Raw genomic sequence first — 15,205 nt, 5'->3', positions numbered from 1 at the left:
TCTCTGTTTCTACTAGGTATAGTCTGAGTCTACTTAAGAGTAGAGTAAATATATAACCTCTTCAACACCCTAATGTCCATTCAGTTCTTGCTGCCTTATCAGTGGACATAACCCAGGACCCTGCCTCATATCTGAGTTCTTAAGCCCTAGTATTAATAGACTCCAAACATAGACAGCTCTGTTTTTCCCTATTCATATTTTGATTGTTCTTTGATTCTGGTACATCTAGACACTTGATCTCTTCTGCATTTTGACCCTGTTAGCAGCCCTTTTGTCTTTACTTTGTTCTCATGTAGCCTAGATTGCCTGCTCCATCATTTATAACAAGGTTATATATGACTTCAAACAGCTCTCTCCCATTTTCCATAAAAGCTAATTTCAACTTGCAGCAGTTCCTCCTTGATGTAAAATGACCTTGTTCACTAGGAAATACAAGCAAATCAGAGATCAAATCCCACAACTCCACGTGTCTCCCACAACCCTCATCTGCCTTGGCAGCCACATGCATATATTAGCTTTTTTTTTTTTTTTCTTTTTTTTCTTCCTTTCCAATCTGGACAACTTTTAATTTCTTTTGCTTGCCTAACTTCCCTGGCTAGAATCTCCAGTACAATGTAAAATAGAAATGACAAGAGCAGACATCCTTGTTTTGTCTATGATCTTGGGAGGAAAGCATTCACTATTTGACTATTAAGTATGATGTTAACTGTGGGGTTTTCATTGATGCTCTTGATCAAGTTGAAGAAGTTCCCTTCTATTCCTAGTTTGTTGAGTGTTTTTATTATGAAAAAGTATAGCTATTGAGATGATAATGTGGTTTTGTCCTTTATTCTACTAATATAGTATATTACATTGTGCCTTTCCACTTTGACAAAGGTATCTTTCTAGCTATCCTGGATCCCATGTACTTCTGGATCTTTGGGAATCTGTTCTGAGTTTCCTTCTTAACTCTGTGGCTCCTTCTTAGTGTCCTTTGTGAGCTTTTTCCTCCATATATCCATTCATTTAAATAGGATCCTTCCAAGGTTCCTCACTGATTTCTCCAGAAATTTAGAAGTTCCTTTAGACTTCTAACTCTAAATTCTCCTGAAGTGATCTCATTGACTCCTGTGGCTGCAGGTACTTTTATATCTATTAACTTATAAATCTGTATCACTTGTTTGAGCTCTTCTTTATTTATTTTTTTTTTTTTAATTTTTTTTCAACGTTTATTTATTTTTGGGACAGAGAGAGACAGAGCATGAACGGGGAAGGGGCAGAGAGAGAGGGAGACACATAATCGGAAACAGGCTCCAGGCTCTGAGCCATCAGCCCAGAGCCTGATGCGGGGCTCGAACTCACGGACCGCGAGATCGTGACCTGGCTGAAGTCGGACGCTTAACCGACTGCGCCACCCAGGCGCCCTGAGCTCTTCTTTAAATGCAGGTCTTCTTTTTTTTTTTTTTTTTTTTTTTTTTTAACGTTTATTTATTTTTGGGACAGAGAGAGACAGAGCATGAACGGGGGAGGGGCAGAGAGAGAGGGAGACACAGAATCGGAAACAGGCTCCAGGCTCTGAGCCATCAGCCCAGAGCCCGACGTGGGGCTCGAACTCACAGACCGTGAGATCGTGACCCGGCTGAAGTCGGACGCTCAACCGACTGCGCCACCCAGGCGCCCCTGCAGGTCTTCTTTTATGTTTTCTGTCTCAAAGAAGATACCAGCACCTTCCAATTTCTTAAGACCTAAAAATTACTCATGACTTTACTCCCTATTCCTTTTTTTTTTTTTTAAGTAGGCTCCATGCTGAGGCCTGAACTCAGACCCCGAGATCAAGACCTGAGCTGAGATCAAGAGTTGGACAGTTAACTCACTGAGCCACTCAGGCATCCCCCTGCTCCCTATTCCTATTAGGAAACACCAAATCCTGTCTGTTCTACTCTCTTACTATATTAGGAATGTGTCTACTTCCTTCTATCACCAGACCTAAAGATTAGTTCTGACCTTTATAACCCTTGTTTGGGTTATTGAAACAGCCTCTGACTGGTCTTTCAACCTCCAGTCTTACCTTTCTCATTTTCTAAGTCTGTATTAAGTTCCCTTGGTGTTCTCGAAGTGCCGTATGGATTCCTCTAACATTGTACTGCTCACCCTATGTTTAATCATATGTTTCTCTAGATTCTCCTCTGCACCATAAATTACTCTTATAGAATATGGACCACCTCTTAATCATCCTTATTTTCTGAACACCTAGCACAGTGCGTGATTGTAATATACATTTGTCAATAGTTTTTTTAATAAGTGAATTAGTTAATATAAGAACACAGTTTTGAAAAACACCCAGAGTGCATTCAGAAGCCTAAAGATACAGCAGTTTAGAAAGGTTTCATGAAGAGAATGTGTTTTAATTTCGATGTTTAATGAAGTCTGAATAGAATTTTTGGTGGGAAGAGAGATATTATTTCAGGTACAGGGGAACCTAAGCATTTAGAGCTTCTTTTGAGAACTATTTGGAACATAAGGTTCTGTGGGGGTTTGGTGGTGAATACAAAGGTAAATTGAACCAGATTGTTGAAAGTCTTGAATACCATGCCTAGGGGATTGGCTTTTATTCTCCGAACATTGTGAAACTCTATAAAGTTATTGAGTAGAGAGGAGATGCTCAAAATTTAATTTTGGAAGTCCTCATCAGAATGGATTGGATTGGGGCGCCTGGGTGGCGCAGTCGGTTGAGCGTCCGACTTCAGCCAGGTCACGATCTCGCGGTCCGTGAGTTCGAGCCCCGCGTCAGGCTCTGGGCTGATGGCTCAGAGCCTGGAGCCTGTTTCCGATTCTGTGTCTCCCTCTCTCTCTGCCCCTCCCGCGTTCATGCTCTGTCTCTCTCTGTCCCAAAAATAAATAAATGTTGAAAAAAAAAATTTAAAAAAAAAAAAAAAACAGAATGGATTGGATTGAAGAAATGAGAGATGTTAACTAGTAGTCCAATGTGGTAGTTAAGCAAGAAATAATGAGGATTTTTACTAGGACAGTGAGAAAGGAAAGGGACAAATTTCAGACATTTGATGGTAGAATTTGAGCTTTGAGAGACAAAAAGAAGTTGTAGATTATTTCAAGATTTTTAATGAGTGGTATGGGGTTTTAGGGAACATGTGGGAATCTGAGAGATTGGTTGGATGGAGGGACCATGAAGGAGGGACCATGAATAGGGAGAACCAAGAAAAGGAAAGTTTTGGAGATTAGATTATAATGAATACTGCTTTAGTCTAATGTGAGGTTAGCAGAATTTCCATTTATAAGGATATGATCTAGGCAAATGGAAATAGAATCTAAGATTCAGGAAAGAGCTTAGTGGTAGTGATCATGATTTGTGAATCATTTATATAATGGTGAGCATTGAAACCATGGTAGTAAGATAAGGAAATTAGATGGGCTATTCCTTTATGGGACACCCTGGTGCAGCAAGTGGTAAATAATAATGAAAGAGGCATTACTTTCCATATGTAATCTAAAAAAGAAAAAAATTGCCAACTTAAGTTTACCTTTCTTTCAGCTGAGTGTGAGAGGAAAAAATAAAAAAGAGAAACTTGAAGATTTCTTTAAAAACATGGTTAAATCAGCAGATGGAGTAATTGTTTCAGGAGTAAAGGTAAGATTTTATTTGATTAACAGAGGTATTGGTTTAAGAATCCACTTATTTTAAGAAGATAGAGATTTCAGATGTGCAGGTGACCATTGGAGTAAAAGAGAAGTTTGAGGGGCGCCTGGGTGGCGCAGTCGGTTAAGCGTCCGACTTCAGCCAGGTCACGATCTCGCGGTCCGTGAGTTCGAGCCCCGCATCAGGCTCTGGGCTGATGGCTCAGAGCCTGGAGCCTGTTTCCGATTCTGTGTCTCCTCCTCTCACTGCCCCTCCCCCGTTCATGCTCTGTCTCTCTCTGTCCCAAAAATAAATAAACATTGAAAAAAAAAAATTAAAAAAAAAAAAAAAAAAAAGAGAAGTTTGAATAGTAGAATACTTAGGCCTGAGAAACTGGGCCCCCTGCCCTGGAATCCACTCTTTAGAGCCCTTCCTTCTCCCAACGGGCGAGAGTTCTGCAGTCCAAGGGAATTTGCCCACCTGGAGCACATACCCCTTCCTTCCAAACTAGACCATGCTTGAAATATCTGGAACCCGGTATTTCTTTGCCCAAATCTGAAGCCAAGTCTTCCTTTTCTGTGGGTAATCAAGGGTGACCATGGGTCAGCTGGGGAAAGGGAAGGCACAGGGAAGGTCAGTGTGCAGAATAGAGTGTTCTGTTACATACATCTGAGGTTTCTTTAGGTGCCTTACAGAGCTGCAGGGTGGGGCACAAAGCGGGGCTCCATTTGTACATTTGCCCTTGGTCTTACAAATGTTAGGGGCAGACTTGGGTTCAGATCTGGAGTTAGAAGAGCTTCTTTGAGGTTTTAGTCTTGTCTTGGGGTGCCTGGCTCAGGTAGAGCATGAGGCTCTTGATCTCAGGGTCATGAATTCAAGCTCCACATTGGGCATAGAGCTTACTTAAATAAATAAATAAAAATAAAATTTAGGGGCACCTGGGTGGCTCAGTTGATTAAACATCCGACTTCGGCTCAGGTCACGATCTCACGGTTTGTGAGTTCAAGCCTGACATCGGGCTCTGCTGACAGCTTGGAGCCTGGAGCCTGCTTCAGATTCTGTATCTCCCTCTGTCTCTGCCCTTTCCCCGTTAGTGCTCTCTTTCTCTCAAAAATAAAATAAAATACATTTAAAAAAATAAAAAAAGATTTAAAAATTTTTAAATATATAAATAAATAACACCTAAGTATTACATTATGAAACAAACACTAAGAAAGAGATAAATGATGCAGCTTTGTCATCATTACCTGTTTTTATAGATACGTCTACAGTAAAACTTAGGTGGAAAGTACTATTCATTTGATTTATACTTTGGTTTTCAGAGATGGGTCACTTGGTATGTTGACATTGCATATGCCGTGGCTACTTTCTAATAAGAACCCTGCTTCCTTCCATTTAATGCTCTGTATTGAGTATGATTAGTAGTAACTAATATTTTTTGAACATTTACAGTGTGGTATTTGGTAGCACATACTTTATTTAATCTTCAGTCCTACAAGTTGGATGGTTTATCCCATTTTAACAGTCAAGGAAAGTGGTACATATGTATTACAAATTTTAAAGGACATTTTGTCAGCACTGATTCTTCCTTGTGTTCTGTTGATGTGGGTCTTACATCATTTCAACTGCTGCTTTTTCAAAAACTGATTGCTATTTTAGAAAGGAGGAAAGTATTTTTATTTTTTATTTTTTAATTTTTTTAAGTTTATTTATTTATTTTGAGAGAGAGAGAATGAGCAAAGGAGGGACAGAGGGAGGTGGGGACTGAGGATCCAAAGCAGGCTCCAAGCTGACAGAAGAGAGCCTGATGTGGGGCTCTGAAGTTACTGATGAAATCAGTAGAACATCTGATTATTAGAGGATAGCTGTGCTGTTTTAATGGTTTTTTGTATTATAATGGTAAAGTGATTTATGTATTACACTAAAGCAAATACGTGAAAAAATTACATTTTCTTTTGATCCCATAGGACGTAGATGATTTCTTTGAGCATGAACGAACATTTCTTTTAGAATATCATAACCGAGTTAAGGATGCATCTGCTAAATCTGATAGGATGACAAGATCCCACAAAAGTAAGGTTTTTTTCTCTGTGGCTAAAGCTTACCTTTTTTTAATGGAATAATTATAAAGTTGTTATTTTATTTACAGTTTGTAAAAGTCTTGATATAGAACAGTGGTTCTCAAACTTTGGTCTGTGAAGCCTTGACCCTAGGGCTCTTTTTATTTTTAGCAAGTCTGTGAGGTAAAAACTATCTTCATAATAATCCATGATGCTTTTTGTATTTTTCACCATGTTGATATTTACACTGATAATGCAAAAGCCATGGTGGATAAAATTACTGATGCCTTAGCACAGACCAGGGCAGTAGCACCAAATTATGTTAATAGTCACTGTATTCTTTCTACGGTGCATTTGCAGTTAGAACAGATTTTTCAATTAAGGATGAAGCAGTAAATTCCTTGATGAAGCAGTAAAAATTATTAATTAATAAATCGCTTCCCTTGGGTTCACATTTTTTAATATCTGAATGATGGGAGGTATGTGTAAAGCACTTTGATTACATATGATGGTTCTCTCTAGAAAAGCATTTTAGTGATTGAGTTGCAACTAAACTAGTTGCTTTTTTCATAAAACCCCATTTTTACTTGAGAGAACAGTGGACAAATGATGATTATTCGTAGTTGAGTATTTGGTAGACATTTTCTTAAAAATTAAGTGACCCTGTCACTTTAAGGAAAACAACTGACAGTATTTGTTGACAATGATAAAAGTCAAGCTTTCCAGCAATAAGTAGAATTTTGGAAAACTTGTATCCATCCCCATGAGCTTGGTTCCCAATAATTAAAGACTGGTCTGAGGGAGGAGATTGATGGGAATATGTGAATTTTTGATACTGTTTATGTATACTGAAGTGCATCAACATTTGGAAGGTCTGCATCATTCATTGAACCGATATTTTCTAAATGATCAAATACATGTTGTTACAAAATCACATATGTAAAAGATTCATTCAAAGTTCAAGATAGGCTAATGGGGTTTTTTAATCTTTATTGAGGTAAAAATTGATATCAGTAAGCTGTAGTATTCAGAGTATACAATTTGATAAGTTTTGACATATGTGTAAAATCATCACTACAGCCAAGATAATTAATATATCTATCACCTCCACAAGTTTCCTTATAGCCCTCTGTAATCCCTCCTTCTCACCCTGTCCCCAGGAAACCACCGATCTGCTTTTTGTCTCTGTAGATTAGTTTGCATTTTCTAGAATTTTATATAAATGGAATCATATTATATGTACTCTTTATTATTTGGCTTTGAAATTCAACAAAATTATTTTGAGATTCATTCATGTTGTGTGTATCGAGAGGTTATTCCTTTTTATTGCTGAGTATTATTCTATTGTATGGATATATCACAGTTGTTCATCCATTCAGCTGTTGGTGGACATTTGGGTTGTTGTTAGCTTTTGGCTGTTATAAATAAAGCTGATGTGAACCATCTATATGTAAGTCTTTGTATGGACATGTGCTTCCGTTGCTCTTGGGTAATACCTGAAAGAGTGACCAGGTCATGCGGTAAGTGTATAATTAACTTTTTAAAAACTTTGGAAAAAACTGCCACTTTTTTCCCAAAATGATTGTACCATTTTATATTCCTACCAGCTGTACATGAGCGTTCCAGTTGCTCCACATCTTTTCCAACAAGGATACTCATTCTTTTTCATTTCAGCCATTCTCATAAGTCAGTAATGTCTCTGTGTAGTTTTAATTTTTAATTTGCATTTCCCTAATGACTAATGATGTTGAACATCCCTTCTTACATAAATCTTCTAGCTTTTTTCTTCTTTACCAAAGTTGTTTTTGGCCCCTCTAGGTTCTTTACATTTTCATATGGATTTTATTTTTTTATTTAAATTTTACTTAGTTAATGTACAGTGCAACATTGGTTTCAGGAGTAGAATTTAGTGATTCATTACTTACAATACTCCGTGTTTGTCACAAGTGCCCTTCTTAATTTCCATCACCCATCTAGCCCATGTCTTACCCACCTCCCTCTGTCTACTCTCTATCGTTTGTTCTCTATTGTTAAGAGTCTCTTGTGGTTTGTTTCCCTCTCTTCTTTTCCCCTTCCTTTCCCATATGTTCATCTGTTTTGTTTCTTAAATTCCACATATGAGTGAAATCGTGTGGGATTTGTCTTCTTCTGATTGACATATTTCAATTCATATCGATTTTAGAATTAGCTTGTCACTTTGTACACAAATGCTGTCTGGGATTTTGGGGTTGTGTAGAATCTGTAGGTCAGTTTGGGGAAGATTGACATCTTAACCATATTGACTCTTCTGATACGTAAATATAGTATCTCTCTCCATTTAGTTTGGTCTTCCTTATAATTCTCTCAGCAATGTTTTTTAACTTATATTGTACAGGTCTTATACACCGTTTTTTTTTTTTAATTTAATTTTTTATTTTTTTTTAATTTACATCCAAGTTAGTTAGCATATAGTGCAACAACGATTTCAGGAGTAGATTCCTTAATGCCCCTTACCCATTTAGCCCATCCCCCTCCCTTCAGTTACCTTCTGTTTGTTCTCCATATTTGAAGTCTCTCATGTTTTGTCCCCCTTCCTGTTTTTATTGTATTTTTGCTTCCCTTCCCTTGTGTTCATCGGTTCTGTCTTAAAGTCCTCATATGAGTAAAGTCATATGATATTTGTCTTTCTCTGACTAATTTCGCTTTAATACCATCTAGTTCCATCCACATAGTTGCAAATGGCAAGATTTCATTCTTTTTGATTGCCAAGTAATACTCCATTGTGTATATATACCACATCTTCTTCATTCATCCATTGATGGACATTTGGGCTCTTTCCATACTTTGGCATATTGTTGATAGTGCTGCTATAAACATTGGGGTGCATGTGCCTCTTTGAAGCAGCATACCTGTATCCCTTGGATAAATACTTAGTAGTGCAATTGCTGGGTCATAGGATAGTTCTATTTTTAATTTTTTGAGGAACCTCCATGCTGTTTTCCAGAGTGGCTGCACCAGTTTGCATTCCCACCAGCAGTGCAAAAGAGATCCTCTTTTTCCGCGTCCTGGCCAACATCTGTTGTTGCCTGAGTTGTTCATCTTAGCCATTCTTGACTGGTGTGAGGTGGTATCTCATTGTGGTTTTAATTTGTATTTCCCTGATGATGAGTGATGTTGAACATTTTTTCATGTGTCGGTTGGCTATCTGGATGTCTTCTTTGGAGAAGTGTCTATTCATGTCTTTTACCCATTTCTTCACTGGATTATTTGTTTTCTGGGTGTTGAGTTTGATAAGTTCTTTGTAGATTTTGGATACTAACCCTTTATCTGATATGTCGTTTGCAAATATCTTCTCCCATTCTGTCGGTTGCCTTTTAGTTTTGCTGATTGTTTCCTTTGCTGTGCAGAAGCTTTTTATTTTGTTGAGGTCCCAATAGTTCATTTTTGCTTTTGTTTCCCTTGCCCCTGGAGATGCGTTGAGTAAGAGGTTGCTGCAAAAGTGGTCCAGGTTCATTTTTCTGCATGTTACTGTCCAGTTTTCCCAGCATCACTTGCTGAAGAGACTGTCTTTATTCCATCAGATATACTTTCCTGCTTTGTCAAAGATTAGTTGGCCATATGTTTGTGGGTCCATTCTGGGTTCTCTGTTCTGTTCCATTGATCTGAGTGTCTGTTTTTGTGCCAATACCATACTATCTTGATGATTACAGCTTTGTAATACAGCTTGAAGTCCGAGGATCTTATACACCTTTAGTTGAATTGATCCCTAATTATTTTTTGATGCTATCATAAATGATGTGTTTTTTACATTTCAGTTTCTAATTCTTTGCTAATATATAGAAATACAGTGTGTTTTCTGTATTGATCTTGTATCTTGCAATATTACTAAATAAACTCACTTATTAGTTCCAGTAACTATTTTGTAGATTCCTTATGATTTTCTACATAGATGATCATCTGCCAATAAAAGCAATTACACTTGTTTCCAATTTAGATTCCATTTATTTCTTGTCTTTGCCCCGTTGTACTGAAGCTATACCTATAGCTCCAGTGCAGTGTGGATGGAAGTGGTGAGAATAGGCATCTTTGCCTTGTTCCTTAGCTTATGGGGAAGGCATTCATTCTTAAACCATTAGTTATGGTGTTTGGTGTAGGTTTTTCCTAGATGCTTTTTATCAGGGTGAAAAAATTGTCTTCTAAATTTATCTGAGAGGTTGTTTTTTTTTAAATCAGGAATGAGCGTTGGATTCTTTTCATATGCTCTTTTTGCAGCTGCAGTGTTCAGATAATCCCGTTTTTTCCTTTTAGTCTATTATGTATTGATTGATTTTCAAATGTTAAACCAACTTTATGATCTTGGGATTAATATCACTTATTTATACCAATGGAGTTTAATGTAATAGAGCTTAGAAAGTTTATTGATATGATTTTAGATTCCCCACTGCAACTATTTTTTTTAATATGAAATTTATTGTCAAATTGGTTTCCATACAACACCCAGTGCTCATCCCAACAGGTGCCCTCCTCAATGCCCATCACCCTCTTTCCCCTCCCTCCCACCCCCCCATCAACCTCAGTTTATTCTCTATTTTAAGAGTCTCTCATGGTTTGCCTCCTTCCCTCTCTGTAACTTTTTTTTTCCTCTTCCCCTCCCCCATGGTCTTCTGTTAGGTTTCTCAGGATCCACATAAGAGTGAAAACGTATGGTATCGTCTTTCTCTGTATGACTTATTTCACTTAGCATATCACTCTCCAGTTCCCATCCATGTCATTACAACTAACTCTTAAAGAAACTACTATTGGTTGAGTTTTGGGGTGGTATCAAAGAAGAATATCCACGGGGCGCCTGGATGGCTCAGTCGGTTGAGTGTCCAACTTCGGCTCAGGTCATGATCTCGCAGTTGACGAGTTTGAGCCCCGCGTCGGGCTCTGTGCTGACAGCTCAGAGCCTGGAGCCTGCTTTGGATTCTGTGTCTCCCTCTCTCTCTGTACCTCCGCTGCTATACTCTGTCTGTCTCTCTCTCAAAAATAAATATAACCATTAAAAAATATTTTTTTAAAAAGAATATCCACAATTATCTGAAAATAAAGCTACATATCTGTTTGAGACTGCATTTTCTCCACATATTTGAACAAAAGCAGTGTATTATAATATTACGATTGAATGCAGAAGCAGGTAAGAGAATGCAGCTGTCTTCTATTAAGATAAAGACACAAAAAATTGGCAAAAATGTAATAGTGTCACTCTGCTCACTAATTTAAAAATACATATAGTTATTTTTCATTTGAAATATTACTTATGTTAACTATGATTTTAATACTTTTAATCATTTTGCTTTACTTAAAAAACATACAGTACATATTGATAGACATAACCCCCATAAACACAATTATTTAGGATCCTCAATAATTTCTAAGAGTGTAAAGGAGTCCTTAGACCAAAAAATTTGAGAACCTCTGTTATAGAGACAGTTCAGCTGGTACCTAGAAATAAGAACCTCTGTTTTGGAGTACTGTTACATGCTGTAACAGAAAGGAAATAAAGTCTCTGGCTTGATACCTTCTATTCTTGTGTCATTCTTTGGAGAAGGCTAAGAGTTATTTTTATATTTTATTCTATTTTTGTAACTTATAGATTTCTTCTAAGGAAGTAGTTATTTATATTTGCTTGTTCAGTACTTAAGAACTATAAAGTGTGGGAAGCTTGAATTCCTTCCTAGATTTATTACCAATTTGCTCTAGAGCATTGGGCAAGTCACATAATTAATTGGTATTATACTGGTTCCCTTGTTTATAAAATGACATTAAGATGAGTTATCTCACACGTTTTACTCCTCTGTTAAGAGAAACTTTGTCCTAGTCTGTCCTCTCCCTGTCCCTCCATCAAGACCTGCACTTACTCCCTCTACACACCCAGAGTCACATAGTGCACCCTGTGGGGCTCCAGCAGTACCCTGTTTGCTTTCCTGGGGACCCCCATACTCCACCAACTGGACCAGGCTGGAGCCCACAGGCCTCGCCTGTACCCCCTCAAGAAAGAAAAACTTTGTAAATATGAAATGGTATATATACTAGTGTTAGTTGTAATAATTAGGAGTATCCTTAAGTTTATTTTTGATTATTTAAAATGGAATCCTATTAGGGGTGCCTGGCTGGCTCAGTCAGTAGAATATGCGACTCTTGATCTCAGGGTTGTAGGTTTGAGCCCCATATTGAATGAAGAGATTACTTAAAAATAAAATCCTTTAAAAAATTAAAATAAAATAGAATCCTACTATACTTTAAAAATTGTTTTAAAGTTATTTAGCTCAGGGGCACCTTGCTGGCTGTCAGTAGAGCATACGACTCTTTTTTTGTTGTTTTTTTAATAGAGAGAACACCAGAGGGGGAGAGTGGCAGAGAGAGAGAGAGAGAGAGAGAGAGAGAGAGAGAGAGAGAGAGAATATGAATGAATTCTAAACAGACTTCATGCTTGACCTGAGCCGAAATCAAGAGTGTAATACTCAGTTGACTGAGCCACCCAGGCACCCCTGAGTCTATGACTCTTAATCTCAGGGTAATGAGTTCAAGCCCCATGTTGGGCGTGGACCTGCATAGGATAGGATAGGATAGGATAGGATAGGATAGGATAGGATAGGATAGGATAAATAAAATTAAGTAAAAAATAAAATAGTTTGTAAACATTGGCCTATTTGCCAACCATAATGTTAGGCATTGGTAATTTCAAGATGAAGAAAATATACTCTTTGCCCTTCAGGAATTAATAATTTTGCAGAAATTTTGCAGAAATCTGAAAAGCAGAAAATTACAGTGTATTGTAGTCAGTCCTTTAATAGAGGTATATATTTGTGTTATGGAAACATAAAGAACTATAAAGGTAGAGAGTCATCTGTTAAGATAACATAATTCTTATTTATTCTATTTGGCCAAATGGAACAGTATTTGTAGAAGAGATGATGGCGAATCTATTTTACAAAATTATAATTATTACATAATTATAAAATTATAAAGTAAAAACTTTTTTCACAACGCATGAACTTAACTAGCCTGGACTATGAAAAACTAAGCTTTTCAGCCTCACTGTGATGTATATAAAATCAAGGTAGTTTGCTTATTTTCTGTGATCATATAATGATGTAATAGCCGAAAAGGGTAGTGTTCTCAGAGCCAGATACTAGGAGACAGGAATTTCTTGCTCTAAAAAATAATCTCAGGGGGTGCCTGGGTGGCTCAGTTGGTTAAGTGTCTGACTTAGGCTCAGAACATGATCTCATGGTTTGTGAGTTCAAGCCCCGCGTGTGGGCTCTGTGCTGTCAGTTCAGAGCCTGGAGCCTGCTTCGGAGTCTGTGTCTCCTTCTCTCTATGCCCCTCCCCCACTTGTGCTCTGTCTCTCTCTGTCTCTCAAAAATAAATAAATGTAAAAAAAAAAAAAAAAAAAGAAAAGTCTCAGGGGCACCTCGGTGGCTCAGTCGGTTAAGCCTCCGACTTTGGCTCAGGTCATGATCTCACGGTTCGAGACCCGTGTCAGGCTCTGTGCTAACAGCTCAGAGCCTGGAGCCTTCTTTGGATTCTGTGTCTCCCTCTCACTCTGCCCCTCCCCTGCTCGTTCTCTCTCTCTCAAAATTAAATATTAAAAATAATAATAATTTCAGGGTCATTTTAAGTATAAAATATTACTGTATGTGATATTGGACACAAATCATTTTTGATACCTGCCTTGATAAACCAACCTTTATGTGATTTTTTAACTTAAAATTTTAGGTTAATAGTGAAAAGTCTCACATATAGAAGTTCCTATTCAGAGTCCAAAATTTGTATTCTAAGTATCTTTATGAAAGATACCAGAATAGATCTGTTTCTGAATAACACTAAGTAAATAGTCACCAAATTTCAGCCTTATCTGTTAAATATAACTTTGTACAACATATAAAGTATAATGTAAGGATTACTGTTTTGTTAAAGAATAAACACACTAAAACCTTATAAACATACTACTGAGGATAAGTGGAAATATCCATACAAAGTACACCATCTTGGATTTCATTAATAATAGCAAACATTTATATAGTACTATATTCACTGTGTGCCAGATATATAGTAACATTGATTAACTCACTTAATCCAAGTAATTTTATAAGACTGGTACCATTATTATCCCCATTTCCAGATGAAGAAAGCAAGGCATTCACAAGTTAAGTGATAAACTCAAGGTCATATAGCTGGTAAATTGGGTCCCAGGACCATGAGCTTAACCATTGCACTGTACTATCCTTTTTCTGAAACAAGTAATCTTTTTTCAACAAGTTGTCCTGGGGGTGAGTGCTAGGAATAGGAAGAGTATTGTGCTAAAGTTGAATACTTTGCTTCCTAGCACCTAAGGGTAATGGTGCTACCACCATTCATGTAGCTTCCCAAGCTCCATAATTTTTCTTCCTACCTCAGGTCTCCTGTTTATAATCCTACCTATTAGGATTTCCTAATTGTAAATCCTACCTATTAGGTTTCCTAAATATCTTCCAGCCTTGTTGTTCCTCTCTGCTGTCAGTATTTTCGCTACTTTGATCCTAACAATCAGTATTGGACCCAAAAATTTCGTAGTTGGTTGCTCTTCCTTCTGTGTCTCTCCACTTCTAGTCTTTATTCCAGGCAGTGGTTGATTTTACCACTACTGTTATTTTTAAATGTTTAATAACACCCATTCTTATAAGATCAAATCCAAACTTTATCATGGCATCCAAAAACCCATTTTCCCTCCAAGATACCTCTAATTTATTTTTCCATCTTCAACTCCTTCCACTCCCCTCTGTATCCTTGTAGTGCCTTCTTTCTAGAAGGCTGTCTGAATATACTGTGTTCTTTTATGTCTTACTAGCCTGTATCCATGCTCTGCCCTTCATCCAGAATGCTCTCCCCTCTTTTGTCTGGTAAAGATTTTTCTTATCCTGCAAGTTCTGACTCACTCGGTAGTGTCTATAAATCCTTCCCTAACTTACTCTGGTTTCCCCTGCTCCCAAAGTAGTTTTTACCTACTTCTGATAGAATATTCTGATATAATATTCCATCAAATTATATTATAGTTATTGTCATTTCCTTCACCAGACTTGGAATATCTCATACTGTATACACATTTGTTTAGTAGGTGAATGCTCAATAAGTATTTTTGAATCAATGAACAAATATATGAAATTCTAACAATCTTTTCCATAGGTGCTGCAGATGATTACAATAGGATTGGTTCTTCGCTATATGCTTTAGGAACTCAGGATTCTACAGATATATGCAAGTAAGGATTCTGATTTAAAACATTAAATAAAACACAGGGCGCCTGGGTGGCTCAGTTGGTTAAGCGTCTGACTTTGGCTCAGGTCATGATCTCATGGTTTGTGAGTTCGAGCCCTGCATTGGGCTCTGTGCTGACAGCTCAGAGTCTGGAGCCTGCTTTGGATTCTATGTCTCCCTCTCTCTCTGCTCCTCCCCTGCTCACACTCTGTCTCTCTCTCAAAAATAAACATTAAAAAAAAAAAAGTTTTAAAACATTAAATAAAACAAAAAT

At 37.4% G+C, this 15,205-nt stretch overlaps 1 protein-coding gene across 1 annotated transcript in view; it reads left to right on the top strand.

The window, feature by feature from the left end:
- Positions 1 to 15,205, top strand: part of SNX6 (sorting nexin 6) — a 62,244-nt gene that overhangs the window by 27,339 nt on the left and 19,700 nt on the right. Inside the window, exons 7-9 of the mRNA XM_047862685.1 lie at positions 3,530 to 3,625; positions 5,581 to 5,686; positions 14,860 to 14,935. Coding sequence (XP_047718641.1) covers positions 3,530 to 3,625; positions 5,581 to 5,686; positions 14,860 to 14,935 — 278 coding nt within the window. The remainder of the gene's footprint in view (positions 1 to 3,529; positions 3,626 to 5,580; positions 5,687 to 14,859; positions 14,936 to 15,205) is intronic.

Source organism: Prionailurus viverrinus, chromosome B3 (genome assembly GCF_022837055.1).
Source record: "Prionailurus viverrinus isolate Anna chromosome B3, UM_Priviv_1.0, whole genome shotgun sequence".
Taxonomy (NCBI): Eukaryota; Metazoa; Chordata; class Mammalia; order Carnivora; family Felidae; genus Prionailurus; species Prionailurus viverrinus.
This window is presented reverse-complemented; position numbering and strand designations above follow the sequence as displayed.